At 47.3% G+C, this 14,696-nt stretch overlaps 1 protein-coding gene across 3 annotated transcripts; it reads left to right on the top strand.

Annotated features, from left to right (window-relative positions):
- The first annotated feature begins 2,875 nt into the window (after positions 1-2,875).
- On the top strand, positions 2,876-7,427 carry LOC136490562 (organic cation/carnitine transporter 7-like). Of its 3 annotated transcripts, XM_066487064.1 has the most exons (7): positions 2,877-3,167; positions 3,913-4,069; positions 4,197-4,473; positions 5,042-5,279; positions 5,807-6,338; positions 6,467-6,669; positions 6,980-7,427. In XM_066487064.1, the coding sequence occupies exons 3-7, from the start codon at positions 4,217-4,219 to the stop codon at positions 7,187-7,189; spliced, it is 1,440 nt and encodes a 479-aa protein (XP_066343161.1). In that variant the 5' UTR covers positions 2,877-3,167; positions 3,913-4,069; positions 4,197-4,216; the 3' UTR covers positions 7,190-7,427. The 3 variants fall into 3 exon arrangements, with proteins under 3 accessions (XP_066343799.1, XP_066343161.1, XP_066344266.1); XM_066487702.1 differs by having other exon boundaries at positions 2,876-3,167; positions 3,913-4,473; XM_066488169.1 differs by lacking the exons at positions 2,877-3,167; positions 3,913-4,069 and having other exon boundaries at positions 4,336-4,473; positions 5,149-5,279.
- The last annotated feature ends 7,269 nt before the right edge of the window (positions 7,428-14,696 follow it).

Raw genomic sequence — 14,696 nt, 5'->3', positions numbered from 1 at the left:
TGAATTTTTTTTTTATAAATTTTAACTAATAAACTGATCGATAATTTCAAACGAACGGGCCCTCCGCCGCTCGTCGCAGTCGGCACGCTCCGGAGCTGCCATCATATAGAAGCGGGCAGTCCAGTTGTGCTGAGTTGGTACCGTGCCTCGCGGTCGCGGGAGCTGTCTGCGTTATCTTCCCTGTAGCCTGTAGCCTGTAGCTGTAGAGATCTGACTTTAAAGGCATACGGATGGGTGCACGATTCAGCAGTGACATCATTGTATGCAGCGACGAAGCCGGAAAAAAGAAGAAGGGTTGAATAAAAGAATAGATGTTTTTTTATCTTCTCTTAACTTTAGCCTCTTTTACCTAATACATGTATGCATAAAATTTTAAGAGAGAACTTAGAGAAACTCCACGCTCAGGATGGGTAGGGGGGCTGAAGCCCCCTAGCCCCACCGCTGGCTACGTCCCTGAATGTATATTTGATTTGTTTAGCTGATAAGTCATGACTGAAAATATTATTAACTAATTCGTTGGGAGAGAAAATTACGGTTTAAAAAAAGTACGGCTTATAAATTAAATAAACATGACGATATTTGCGAATAGACAGCACGACAAGTTTAGCGGATATGTACACGACACGACTTGTAAAGAGGAGTTGATTATACGACAAAGATATAAGCACGTATATAACCCAGAGTATTTCATGTTTGTATATAATAATAGGATTATTCTGTAAGACCTCCTCAGGTCCTCATCAGGACATCAAGTCAAGCATGCGGTGGAAACTGAGCATAAAGTTATCATGCAGTTCCTCCTGTTCCTATATAATATAATATAATATAATATAATATAATATAATATAATATAATATAATATAATATAATATAATATAATATAATATAATATAACATAACATAACATAACATAACATAATATAATATAATATAATATAATATAATATAATATAATATAATATAATATAATATAATCTCATACGACTAAAAAGAACAAAGTGTGAATATCATTTTGGTGCGACAATTACCTTGGTTCGTCCGTCTACCATCTCATGCGATCGATCTCATCTCCCACGCGGTCCAACGGACGAGCGAGAAAAGGAAAGGCGCGATAGAAAAAGAAACTGTCATCCCTGCGATTCCCGTTTATTTTGAAGGAAACAAATCGATCACCTGAGGCCACATGCATGGAAGAAAACAATAATCATGCATGGAAAGAAACAATAATCATGCATGGAAGAAAACAATAATCATGTATGAAACATTAATCATGCATGAAAAGAAACAATAATCATGCATGGAAGAAAACATCAGTGGTGCCAAATAAAAGATATGCAGGTTATACATTATGAGACTGATGAACCTTCTGCAATTTCCTAAACGAATATTCCCACCATTAGTATATATATCTATTTCCCTGCGTTTCTTCGTGCTCCCATTAGCATATAATATAAAAGTATTGTTGTGTTCATTATCACTTTCAGTTGACTACTCCTATTAGCATATATTTCATCTACCTTAAAATATAAGTCATTTTTGGGATGCGTGTAGGTCAAACTTTCTCCACTTTAACTAGGTTTGTAAAAGATACGTGTAACATTTATATATCTAAATAAGTTTATTATAAAAATATATTCAATATTCTATGTAATGATACTAAATATGTATTATAAATATATTAATATTTTTTATATAATTGGTCGAAGTTTTAAAAAAAGTTAATATCTCGAAAAGCGAGAATGAATTCTATTTTAGGATAGAGAAAGCATATGAAAGTAGTGTTAAAAATATTTTAACAATCAAGTTCGTCTCTGTCTTATTGGTAAGCTTAGACATCATAATGGCATAAAAAATTTCGACTCTCATGGACACCCTCATGGATCAGTGCAAAGCATCCCAATCCTACAACATACACAAATGACAACATTAAAGTTATGATATTTTTAAAAGGTGGACAATAAAGATCATATTAGACGTTCTGACATTAGAGTATATACATGCAGACACATAGGTATGGTGGTGCAAGTGAGCAGTCAGCAGGAGTCTAAAGTCAGAGGTGTTTAGATCCTAGGACTAAACTTTAGTCCCTGTCACAATGAATTTTTAGATATTAATTAGGAGGACTAAACATGAGCTAATTATAAAACTAATTACATAAGTTGTGGCTAATTTGCTTGCCAACACCGTGTACAGGATGATATGGAGATGTGGTAGAACTTATTCGTTGATTTATTGGCGTACGAAAGAAATGGGTATCGAAAATCTCTTCCTGCCGATATAAAAAATGATCTTAGCTGTATCATAGAAAGATCTACACAGTAGAGTTTGTGAGCCGCAACGCCACGCTCTCTATGACCGTGTAAATTTCATGAACTTAGTTTTTTGATTAAATATCACTTTAACGTCGGTCATATACTTGTTATCTTATCATACGATCCGTATGTTTTTAGTACAAAAGTTTAGCTGTCCCATAGCAACACACGGGCACGAACCTATTTGTATATATACTCGAACCTATGTGTACATGATTATTCGAAGATACAGCAGAACTTATTCATAGATTTATTGGCGCATGAAAGAAATGAATATCGTAGAATTTTTTTTCCGATATAAAATATTATCTTAGCCGTATCACGAAAAAAGTCTATACAGTAGAGTTTATGAGACTGCGACGTCGCGCTCTCCGTGACTATGTTAATTTCACGAATTTTGCTTTTTGAATTAAATGTCACTTTAACGTCGATATTTAATTTAACAGTATTGTTATCTTATCGTACGATTCATGTATTTTTAGTATAAAAGTTTTAGTCGTTCCTTACCATAACATGAAAACCCAGGCGTGACGCAAAGCGCAACCAAACGTTGTCCGTGTCGCGGGCAACTGGGCAAGGGCGCACCGTGCAAGAGACGGAGAGCTCTCAACCCACAGCGCCCCACCACTTCAACGGCACGCCTGCACTCTGCTCGTCTCGCATCGCACATCGCTTGTTCGTCGAACCGCCTCCCAATCTCAATCCCAACAAACAGCGGCGCGACCGAGGCCGCTCCGCTCCGCGCCCGCCGCCCCGTCGCTCGCCGGGGCCGAGAGGAGCCGCTCCTCCGCTCGACGCGCTGGTCCTGAAAGGCCGCCGGCGTCGCCCGCACTCGCCGCTCAGCTCGCCAGCCTGGTTCGCTTCTTCCTCTCCCTCTCCCTCCATCCACTCCTCCCTTGCCCTCGCGGCCTCGCCTCTTTTACTGATTTCTTTGTTTCGTTCGTCTGTCCTCCTCCTCCACCCCGCTCCCCTCGTACTGATGCCGAATACCGGCGGCGGTCTCCTCTTCTCCTGCAAGAGTGCGGCGGGCGCACACTAGGCTAGGCATACATGTTCGGCTTCGCTGTATCCGTATGCATGCCTTTGATCCTGATCCCCACACACAACTACCCCCAATAACACACGCTCTGAAATTCGGCCCTGAGCCATGGCAAACCATGGACCTGTAGCTCCGCGCATTCAGTCGTGGCGTTTCTTTACTCTGAGATGAGAAACCCGTGTCAAGAAAAATGTACCCACCCTATCAGCTGCAGCACAAAGTCAACGCACCTGCGCATCTTCTGCCAATAAAACCGTACTAGTACCTCCCTATCCTATCCACAAGGAATATACTATGCCGTACCTCTCAATCTCCAAGCTTTCTGGTTTTGTGCTCGTGTATGGGTGACGGTGCCATGAGAAAATAGTATGGCAGTTCGTCTCAATCTCCAAGGAATAATGCTTCCTTTGTGCTTTTAGCTTTTGTCAATAAAGCATGGCTCCCTTAACTTGCTGGGTGGATTACACTTGCTTTCTGTTTCTGAACATTGACCTCCTTCATAACTTGCTGGGTGGATTACACTTGCTTTCTGTTTCTGAACATTGACCTCCTTCACTGCAGTGGCGTCCGGCACACTCTTTTAATCCAGAAAAAGGAAAGGTCAATGGACTGCAGTGGTTGATTCTATTCTGAAACTCAGGTCAGATAGACATTGATACTCATTCTACTCATCAAATAAGTGTTGTCAGATCACGGTGCTACACACACTGGTTCAGTGGTGAGTCCAGTATGTTCCCTAAAAACGAAATTGTTTTGTAAAGTATATGGTATTGGCAGACACCAAATCCCATTGAGTTGACTTGCAATCTCAGAATCTCTAATTGTTGATTCACAAGTTTTTGCAGAATTTGCAGGTGCTGCTAATATGGAAACATACACCACCGATGACGCTCTTACCCTCATCGGGTTTGGAAAGTTCCAAGCACTTGTCCTCACGTATGCAGGAATGGGTTGGCTTACAGAAGCCATGGAGGTTATGCTATTGTCATTTCTCGGACCAGTGGTGCGGGAAGAGTGGAATGTCTCTCCCCAAGATGAGAGTCTGCTATCCAGTGTTGTGTTTGCTGGCATGCTAATCGGAGCTTGTGCCTGGGGCTTTATTTCCGACAGATACGGAAGAAAGTAAGGATTTGCTCCAGAAAACTTCTGTTTCCATTTACAAGAATTGGCTTCTTAAAACAGGCAGGAAAAAGGTCGAGTCCTTTTTATTTTCTCACTAGTCCGAGGTATTGGATCTAATGACCTATGTCTAAATAAACCAATTCAATTTTGACAATTGTGATTGGTATCAGTTCACTGAGTCAATAAACCAATGAGTCATTTCACTTAGTGACCTCATGTACTGAGTCAGCACAGATTAAAAAAGTAAAAGACAAACAATTTGTTCTTCTCTTTTGTCTAGTTCCCACCTCTCTTTATCTTCCCTCTTCTCTACCTGTAAAATAATAAAACCTGAGTGGGATGCCTCATAAGCGGACAGCTTTGCATAAACACTTCGATAACCCCCAGCCCCACTAAATAGTGTTCTTTACCTTCACAAAGTTGAGAGGATATTAAATAACTGGTTTGATGATTCTTAGTAGAGGGTCTAGTTTGTATGATTATATCCTGTTTTTTACAATGATTCTTTTCTATGTTTAATTTTCTATATGCCAAGCATACATGAAACAAACCTTGTATTTTTTTTCAGGACTGTTCTATTGCTTTCAACTCTGCTTACTAGTGGAATGGGTTTTCTAAGTGCTTTATCTCCTAACTACTTGTGCTTGCTGGTTCTTCGGTTTTTTGTCGGCATAGGAGTGGGCAGTGGGCATGTATTTACATCTTGGTTCTTGGAGTTCGTTCCAGCAGGAAATCGTGGCACTTGGATGGTTATTTTATCCTTTTTCTGGACTATTGGCACAGTCTTGGAGGCTTCACTTGCATGGGTATGACATTTGTTCCTTCACTACAACTCATTGTTTTCCCTTTTTCATTCCATGGTTTTCTTATAGGTAATACTGTACATATAATCTATTCTGAAAGGAACGCAACTAGTTAATTTCAGAGATAATACATTATGCATAACTGCGAGGGACTTGCTTTCCTTAATTCTGTGTAGGAATTTGTTGAAGCAGGCCTCTGAAACCAGAATTTTTTTGGAGTGCTCTGTGTCATGTGTAACATTGATTTTTCTTCAGGTGTAGTGTATTTGTGACTGTTGACAACCGGATTTATCAGTTGCATTATCCGTTTGTACTATACTGTCATTATTTCTGTAGCAATGCTTAAGATATCTCAATGTGTGATGCCTACCTGATGATCGTACTTTTACCTAACCATCTGAACTCTGACTTTTCTGTATCTGATCAAAATGTCTGGAATTCAGTAAGTTAGGTTTGGGTTTGGTACACATCTGACTTGTACGTGTACAAGTTTTCACATCGAAATTTGCTCATTTTTATTTGCATTGCAGGCTGTACTATCAGCATTAAGTTGGAGGTGGTTGCTGGCATTGACCGCCCTTCCATGCTTCCTCTTGCTTCCTTTCTTCAGAATTACACCCGAGTCGCCACGCTATCTTTGTGCACAGAATAGAATGACTGATGCAAGGCTTGTCCTGGAGAGAATGGCCATTGCAAACCAAGGAGCTCTTCCTGTGGGAGTTCTCACATACCATCAAGAAACAAAGACTGATTACATCACTCATGTTTCTGAGGATGAACACCTTATTCCAGTCAGAGAGAAGGAACATACAGTTAGGAATGCTATTAGATCCAAATCTGGTGCTATTGCTGCATTGCGCGAGCTATTATCACATAACTTGCTCAGATCAACTCTTCTTCTTTGGTTTGTTTACTATGCAAGTTCCTTTGCTTATTATGGGATAGCATTGCTGACATCGCAACTAAGTGATGTGAATAGAAGCTGTAAATCTGGTCTGATCTTTGAAGTGCACCAAAATGATGGAAATCTTTATAAAGATACTTTTATCACTAGTTTAGCAGGTAGAATACAGGTTCTTTGAACCCCGCCCCCCCCCCCCCCCCCCCCCCCCCCCCCCCACACACACACACACTTGTTGTGACTGGCTATGGAACATCCCATTTAATTCATGGTTTCGCTTCTCTACCAGAGATTCCAGGCTTAATTTTGTCGGCTTTGCTTGTTGATCGGTTTGGCCGAAAGGCTACTATGTGGAGCCTGATGTTTGCATGCTGTGCTTTCCTTGGGCCACTCGTACTTCATCAGAATGAGTTGCTAACAACTACTCTTCTATTCGGAGCTCGTGCTTGTGGCACCGGTACCACAACGATTTTATGTCTATATGCCCCAGAGGTTCGTTTTAACTTTCTTATGGTAAAGAGTATTTAATATAAGTTCATTTTGTTTTCATAAATTATTCATTGATATTATATGTTCACACGGCCATCCTATTCAACCTGAAGCTTTGAAGATCCATCATTCAAGGTTTCCTTGTATAAATCATTACATCGGCATGTAGGTGTAGTTAGATCTCATTATCTTGTGGATTGAAGACTACAAATAGAACATACGTTGATACAGCTTTAGCATTGTTATAGACAGGTTCTACTAGAACTCACAGCAGAGTGTTTTAAGTGAGTTAATTCTGCCCTTCTCTTTCTAGGTGTATCCGACATCTGTTCGCTCAACGGGGGTCGGAATCGCAACCGCCATTGGTAAGATCGGCGGGGTTATTTGCCCACTCGTCGCAGTTGGCATGCTGCGGAACTGCCACCAGATGGAAGCAGTGCTGGTGTTTGAGCTGGTGCTGTTCCTCGCCGGAGTTGCCTGCATTCTCTTCCCTGTAGAGACCAAGGGCCGAGAAATGGACTGAAGGACACATGGTGTAAACTCGGTACACTTGGGGCAATGGGGCATCCAGATGGGCTTGTGGGTTCATCATAATTGTGTATAGACACAACTATATCCGCGACAAGTTTAGCGGATATGCAAAGAGTGTAAAGAGAAGTTATAATCATTAAGAAAAAGAACTAGCAATGAGTAGTATTTGTAATAGCATTGTTCTTATCAAACCTCATCATCAGATAAATAAATTAATGAAGTTATAAACATGTGGTGGGCAGTGATTATAGCGAGGATATTCTCGTGGTGCTGGACATGCCCAACGTCAATTCGTTGGGGCCTTGGGGTTAACACGACCTAACGCGTGCCTCCAATCTTTCACTTAGTGGTCTCGTTCATGTGCTCTTAAATTCGACTTGATCCGCTTTTTTTTTATTTGGAACAATGTTTTTTTCTTATAAATTTCTCCAGTTTTCTCTAAATTGCTCAAAGCGAACGGGGCCAGTATATCAAATAGTGGTACCGAGTACTACATGGTAATAAGGTTGTACGCGTGGCCCCAGTCTCCATCAACATGGTATGATGAGATACAATACAAGGTTGTCGTCTTTCTAAATTCGCTTTCAGTTGAAACAAACAAATAAATGCACTGAAGAAAGCTATATATGAAAGGGATGGATTATGATATAATTAACCTAGTAATTTGCACCATGTATGGTTGGGTTTTGTTTTAATTTAAATGTATGATAGGATAGGAGTATGCTGAAAGCAACATCTGATCTAATAAGTAGAAGAAAACGAAAAAGCGGTAGCAAAATTATACTCCCTCCGTTCTTTAATATAAGCCATATAGATTTTTAAAGAAAATTTCAAAATATAGGTACGTATCAGCTTCTACGCCGATTAGTTTGGAAACCTTCCCACCTCACATAGCACATGCTCCAACCAATCCCTTAGATTTAGGAAGCAATCTGATTGGGAGAGAGAAGATGGCCTGATTTTTCTTTTTTTCCTCGGTCTCACATCCTTCCCCAAGCCGTGCGTTAATATTGGTGCTAAAAATTATATGGCTTATATTAAGGAACGGAGGGAGTATTGGACATGCTCAGGACCTGGCAAAATTGGCAGTAGTAATAAAAGTATATATAATACTGACCGTATGTGAAAATACCAAATTGTTTACCTGTCACGTACTAATCATTAGCTTCCAGTAGTACTCCGTACATACTAATCAGGTGAAGCTGGTGGTCTCCTGCATGCATAGACTATGCAGAACGTGTCACGCGTGGTGTAATAACGATCCATTAGGTCCAAGTCAGGTGAAGCTTCTTGTCTAAGAGCAAGAATAATAAGAAACCGCGAAATTTCCACATGTCATAGTCACGTCGGAATAGTCCAAACTGCACTTGCGTCCCGGGACAATAGGATTAATTTTACCCCAGGCAGTCGCCACCTTGCATGGCTGGTACGAATTTTCCATATATGTATATTTCCTTCTCAGAAACACATTGCAGGCAGTAGCTCACTTACACGAACATAAGCAGATACTCCCCCTTCCAAATTACAAGGCATAACTTTTTTAGAGAATCAAAAATCTTAAGTTTGACTAAATTGTAGAAAAAAATTACATGGATTTGTGACATAAAATAGGTATTCTATGAAAATATATTAATGAAGAATCTAACGATACTTATTGGTATCATAAATGTTATTATTCTGTTATATAAATTTGGTCAAACTTTAGATATTTTGACTCTCTAAAAAAGTTGTAATGACTCATAATTTAGGATGGAGAGAGTATTATCTAATGAACACTTTGGAGAGTTTGAACCATAATGTCGGGTACCATGAAAAGGGGTCCCCTAAGCAAAAACTGAAAAAATCACTTAGACCTCGTAAAAATCGAAGCTAAGAGACAACCACCGGCAAACCCCCACCTTATCCGAGGCTCGGCTAGACAGCCCGGCCCACCTCGAACAATATCTGGGCTCACCCGAAGCGGGCTCGGCCCAAAATGAAACCGTAGGGCCTCGGATGAGGTGCCGATTCTCCGCCTCGCTCGAGACCCCGCACGTAAGGCCTTGGACGAGGTACCGATTCTCCGATTCAACCGAGGCTCCAACCGTAAGGCCTCGGACGAGGTACCAATTCTCCGTCTCGCTCGAGACCTCGCACGTAAGGCCTCGGACGAGGTACCGATTCTCCGCCTCGCTCGAGGCCCCGCACGTAAGGCTTCAGACGAGGTACCGATTCTCCGCCTCGCTCGAGGCCCCGCGCGTAAGGCCTCAGACGAGGTAACGATTCTCCGCCTCGCTCGAGGCCCCGCACGTAAGGCCTCAGACGAGGACGTCACGTCCAACCAACGCGTCAACCACTCCCGCGACGCCAGCCGAACGACGGCTCGATACAGCGGAGTGGCCGACGAGACGTAAGTCACATCGACGCCATGCCGTCTGGGACAGGACAGGGAAGGGGTTACCGGCCGCTGTGCTCGGCGCTGTGCCCATGACTGACACCCGTGCTGCACTATGCTGCCTAACCCCACCTGCTCCGAGGACAGCGCGGCATGGAGAGTCATGTCCGGGTCCCTGTAGTCTCGGAATCAGCGTACAAGACCAACTGCTCCCTCCGAGCCTCGGCTATCCGCTTTGGGGTCCCTGTAGCCTCGGGACTCGCGCCCGTCGAGCCCCCCATAATGGTTCAGCCTCGACACCGACTGGGCCTTGGCTCTCTACGTTGTCAACATACAGTGACCGGCACGTCGTCCACAGTACGCACCATACCCTGCGCTAGGTCGCAAGAGCTCCCACGTCGCATAGGATCAGGTGTGACCGGCACGTCGCTCCAGTGCGCCGAGGACAAGGACGCTCCACCAACCATGCCGCCACAGTGACAAGCTATAGGGCTTAGACATGCCGCCTCTATTCACACAACGCCACGTAGCAAACCCATGTACTGCCCCCGTGCCTCCCTTCGACTATAAAAGGGAGTGACCGGGGCCGCTTCTAGACGACGGGCAAGTAAAACACGGACACACACAGACAAGCGACACACGACGCTCTATAACGCACACGCACAAGCAACCCACGCCACTCCATGCAGAGACCTGGGACTAGCTCTCTCTCTCGCCCAGCATGTAAACCCCTACTACAAGCACCTCGGTGCAAGGAATACAAGATCGCTCTCTCAGACTAGACGTAGGACACCTATTGCTTGAACCAGTATAAACCTTGTGTCTCTTTGTATCACCATCTAGGATTAGGGGCACGTAGTACACTTTCACTGGTTGGTTGAGGATCCGCCGGACCCAAAACGCCGACAGTTGGCGTGCCAGGTAGGGGGATCTACTGCGTGTCAGCCTCGTCATCCCAACAAGTTCCGGATGGCAGACCCCGTGCGACCACTACGTCTCGACACGGTGATCTGGTTTGGGAGCCTAGAGTTCATGTCTCTAGGACATGAGTACGATATGGTACTCCTCTCACCCAGAGTCCCGCTGACCGACGACGACATCATGCCCTAGCAGCCTAGGCGCAGGCGACGCCCAGGCCACCGCTCTCATCGCGCTCGCCAGGCGCAGCGCGGGCGGGACCACCCCAACCCCGCGCAAGCTTAGGGCGACGCACCGTGCTCCGCCAGTATCCTATGCCCGGCTGTTGGCATAGAGTCCCTGGTTGGGGACCTGTCTAGCCTGAGCCTAGGCAAGGGAAAGACGTCGGTGGCGCGCGGCGATGCCCCGTCATCAAGCTCTACCCCGCCACCTCCTAAGGAGTCACCTTCAGCGGAGTGGAGCCCGACGACGACATTGTCCCCATACCCCTTCAGGTTGGATAATGCCGCCACCACTTACCAACGTTTTGCCCTCGACCTCATCGCCACAACCCCGACCCACACCCACGCTGACTCCTCAGAGGAGGATGAGGCGTGGGCCAGAGCAGACTTCTCTAGGCTTTGCGACCCTAAAGCCATGCGTCGCTTCATGGCCACAAGCGACTACTACTTCGGCTACTCCGACTTCGATGACGAAGGCACTTACGATCCCACTCGTGAGTGCTTCAACATCGAGCTCGGGATGCCGAGCGAGGGCGATGAGGATGAGGGGGCAGGCAATCGCTCCCTGCCCCCCGAGGGGGTAGGCGGCGCTGCACCTCCATGTGTCGGGCCTCGGGCAGCGCGGAACGAGAACCTTGCCCCCGAGGAACTTCGACGCCTGGACCTAGAGCAGCTCTGTGAGCTTTAGGCCAAGGTCGAAGAAGACCGACTCCTTCTGCAGCAGCTTCGAGACACTCTCGAGCAAGAGCAGCGGGGGCGCGGTGATGGCGGAGCAGCCCGGCGGAGGGCTCACGACGTCAACCACCGCATCAACAACGACGAAGGGGACGAGCAACCCCCTATCTTCCATCGCGCTAGCCAGAACATCATGGCAGCGGTGATGCTACTCTGAACGATGCCCGAGCCCTCTACCTCAGAGGGGCGACGGGTCCACGGCGAGCTTCGGGACCTCCTCGAGACCACCGCGGTATAGCAGGCCAAAAGTTTCACCTCTCGACGGTGCGGAGGTGCCTCGGAACTACCCACGGCGCCGCCTTAGCAAGATAGAGTGGCCTTGGTTTGTTCCGAGCCCGCTCGGGCACCGACAGCCAACAGGGCCCCCTCGGTGCACGACCACCTCGGCGACCGATGCGAGGCGCAAGGCGACCACGATGTGGTCAGCAGGTGACGGCGCCACGACAATGATGGACCTGCCCGAGGTTACCACCAGCACCGAGGCGGTCTCTATGATAGTGAGGAGGACCGTAGCCCTTCTCCTAGGCCACCTAGACCTCGAGTCTTTAGCAAGGCCATCCGCGGCGCTCACTTCCCATCTCGGTTTCAGCAACCAGCCAACCTTGCAAAGTACAGCGGCGAGACCAACCCCGAGCTGTGGCTTGCCGATTACCGCCTGGCTTGTCAGCTAGGTGGCACGGACGATGACCTGCTCATCATCCACAATCTCCCCTTGTTCCTATCAGACTCGGCGTGAGCCTGGCTCGAACACCTTCCTCCCTTACAGATCCACAACTGGTGCGACTTGGTAAAGGTCTTTGTCGGGAATTTCCAGGGCACATACGTGCGCCTTGAGAACTCCTGGGACCTCAAGAGTTGTTGCCAGAGGCCGGACGAGTCTCTCCGAGACTTCATCCGATGCTTCTCCAAGCAATGCAACGAGTTGCCCCGAGTCGGCAACTTAGAAATTGTCCAGGCATTCCTCTCCGGCACCTCCTACCGAGACCTGGTCCGAGAGTTAGGCCGAAACGTACCAACCACGGTGGCTGCGCTCCTCGACATCGCCACCAACTTCACCTCGGGCGAAGAGGCTATCGGGGCCATCTTCCCCGACAACGATGCCAAGGGGAAGCAGAGGGACGAGGCCCCCGGGGCCTTGGCCCCCCACCTCCCCAAGAAAAAGAAAAAGGGTCACTAGGGGAAGTTGGAGGTCCTTGAGGCCGGACTAGTCACGGTCGCAGATCGCAAGAACCCCCGAGGCCCTACCAGAGGCCCTGGGCTCTTCGATGACATGCTAAAAAAGCCCTGCCCTTACCACCAGGGCCCGGTGAAGCACACCCTCGAAGAGTGCACCATGCTCCGATGTTACTATGCCAAGCTCAGGCTCCCCAACGATGATGCCAAGAAGAAGGGTGCCGGCGACAGGGACGATGATAAGGACGACGGGTTCCTCGAGGTGCACAACGCCTTCATGATCTTCGGTGGGCCTTCAGCGTGCCTCACGGTCCGCCAGCAAAAGAAGGAACGCCGGGAGGTCTTCTCGGTTAAGGTGGCCACTCCCCGATACCTCGACTAGTCTTGGGAGGTGATCACCTTTGATCAGGACGACCACCCCGATTATGTCCCAAACCCTGGGCAGTACCCACTCGTCGTCGACCTGATCATCGGCAACACCTGGCTCACCAAGGTGTTGATGGACGGAGGTAGCGGCCTCAACATCCTCTACGCCAACACCCTGGAGCTCCTGGAGCTCGACCAGTTGTGGCTCCGGGGTGATGCTGCGCCTTTCCACGGCATCATGCCAGGGAAACGCATGCGACCCCTCAGGCGCACCGACTTGCCCATCTGCTTTGGCACTCCCTCCAACTACCGCAAGGAGATCCTCACCTTCGAGGTAGTTGGGTTCAAGGGGACCTATCACGCCATCCTGGGGCGGCCATGCTACGCTAAGTTCATGGTGGTCCCCAACTACACCTACCTCAAGCTCAAGATGCCAGGCCCCAACGGCGTCATCACTATCGAGTCCACGTACGAGCATGCATACAACTGTGACGTCAAGTGCATCGAGTACGCTGAGGCTCTAGTGGAGGCCGAGACCCTCATCGTCAACCTCGACTGACTTGGTAGCGAGGCGCCTGACTCCAAGCGTCATGCCAGGACTTTTGAGCCCATGGAGGCCGTCAAGCTCGTCCTGGTTGACCCCACCTACTTTGACGACCGAGCGCTGAGGATCAGCACCACCCTCGATAGCATATAGGAAGCCATGCTCGTCGACTTTCTCTACGCAAATGCTGATGTTTTCATGTGGAGTCCCTTGGACATGCCGGGCATACCGAGGGAGGTCACCGAGCACACCTTGGACATCCGGGCCAGCTCTAGACCGGTGAGGCAGCGCCTGCACCGATTCAACGAGGAAAAGCGTAGGGCCATCGGCGAGGAGGTGTAGAAGCTTTTGGCGGCCGGATTCATCAAGGAAGTGTCCCATCCGGAGTGGTTAGCTAATCTTGTATTAGTTAAGAAGAAAAATGGGAAGTGGAGGATGTGTGTAGACTACACCGGTTTGAATAAAGCATGTCCAAAAGTTCCATTCCCCTTACCTTGAATTGACCAAATCATCGACTCCACTACGGGATGCGAAACCCTATCTTTCCTTGATGCGTATTTCGGTTACCATCAAATCAAGATGAAAGAATCTGACTAGCTCGTGACTTCTTTCATCACCCCATTCGACATGTACTGCTATGTGACTATGCCGTTTGGCCTTAGAAACGCAGGGGCTACATACCAGCGGTGCATGACCCAGGTCTTTGGCGAGCATATCGGGTGAACCATCGAGGCCTACGTGGATGACATCGTGGTCAAGTCCAGGAAGGCCAGTGATCTCGTTAATGACTTGGAGATAGCCTTCAAATGCCTCAGAGAGAAGGGCATCAAGCTCAACCCCAAGAAGTGTGTCTTCGGGGTCCCCCGAGGCATGCTCTTAGGATTCATAGTCTCGGAGCGTGGCATCGAGGCCAACCCAGAGAAGGTCTTGGTCGTGACCAACATGGGACAATTTGAGACCTCAAAGGAGTGCAGAGGGTTATGGGATGCCTTGCGGCCCTGAGCCGCTTCATCTCGCGCCTTGGCAAAAAAGGCTTGCCTATGTACCGCCTCTTGAGAAAATCCGAACGCTTTTCTTGGAGCCTCGAGGCCGAAGAAGCCCTTGCCAAGCTCAAGGCACTACTCACCAATCCTCCCATCCTGGTGCCGCCAACCAAGGGTGAGGCCCT

The sequence above is a fragment of the Miscanthus floridulus genome, chromosome 1, assembly GCF_019320115.1.
Source record: "Miscanthus floridulus cultivar M001 chromosome 1, ASM1932011v1, whole genome shotgun sequence".
Lineage (NCBI taxonomy): Eukaryota > Viridiplantae > Streptophyta > Magnoliopsida > Poales > Poaceae > Miscanthus > Miscanthus floridulus.
This window is presented reverse-complemented; position numbering and strand designations above follow the sequence as displayed.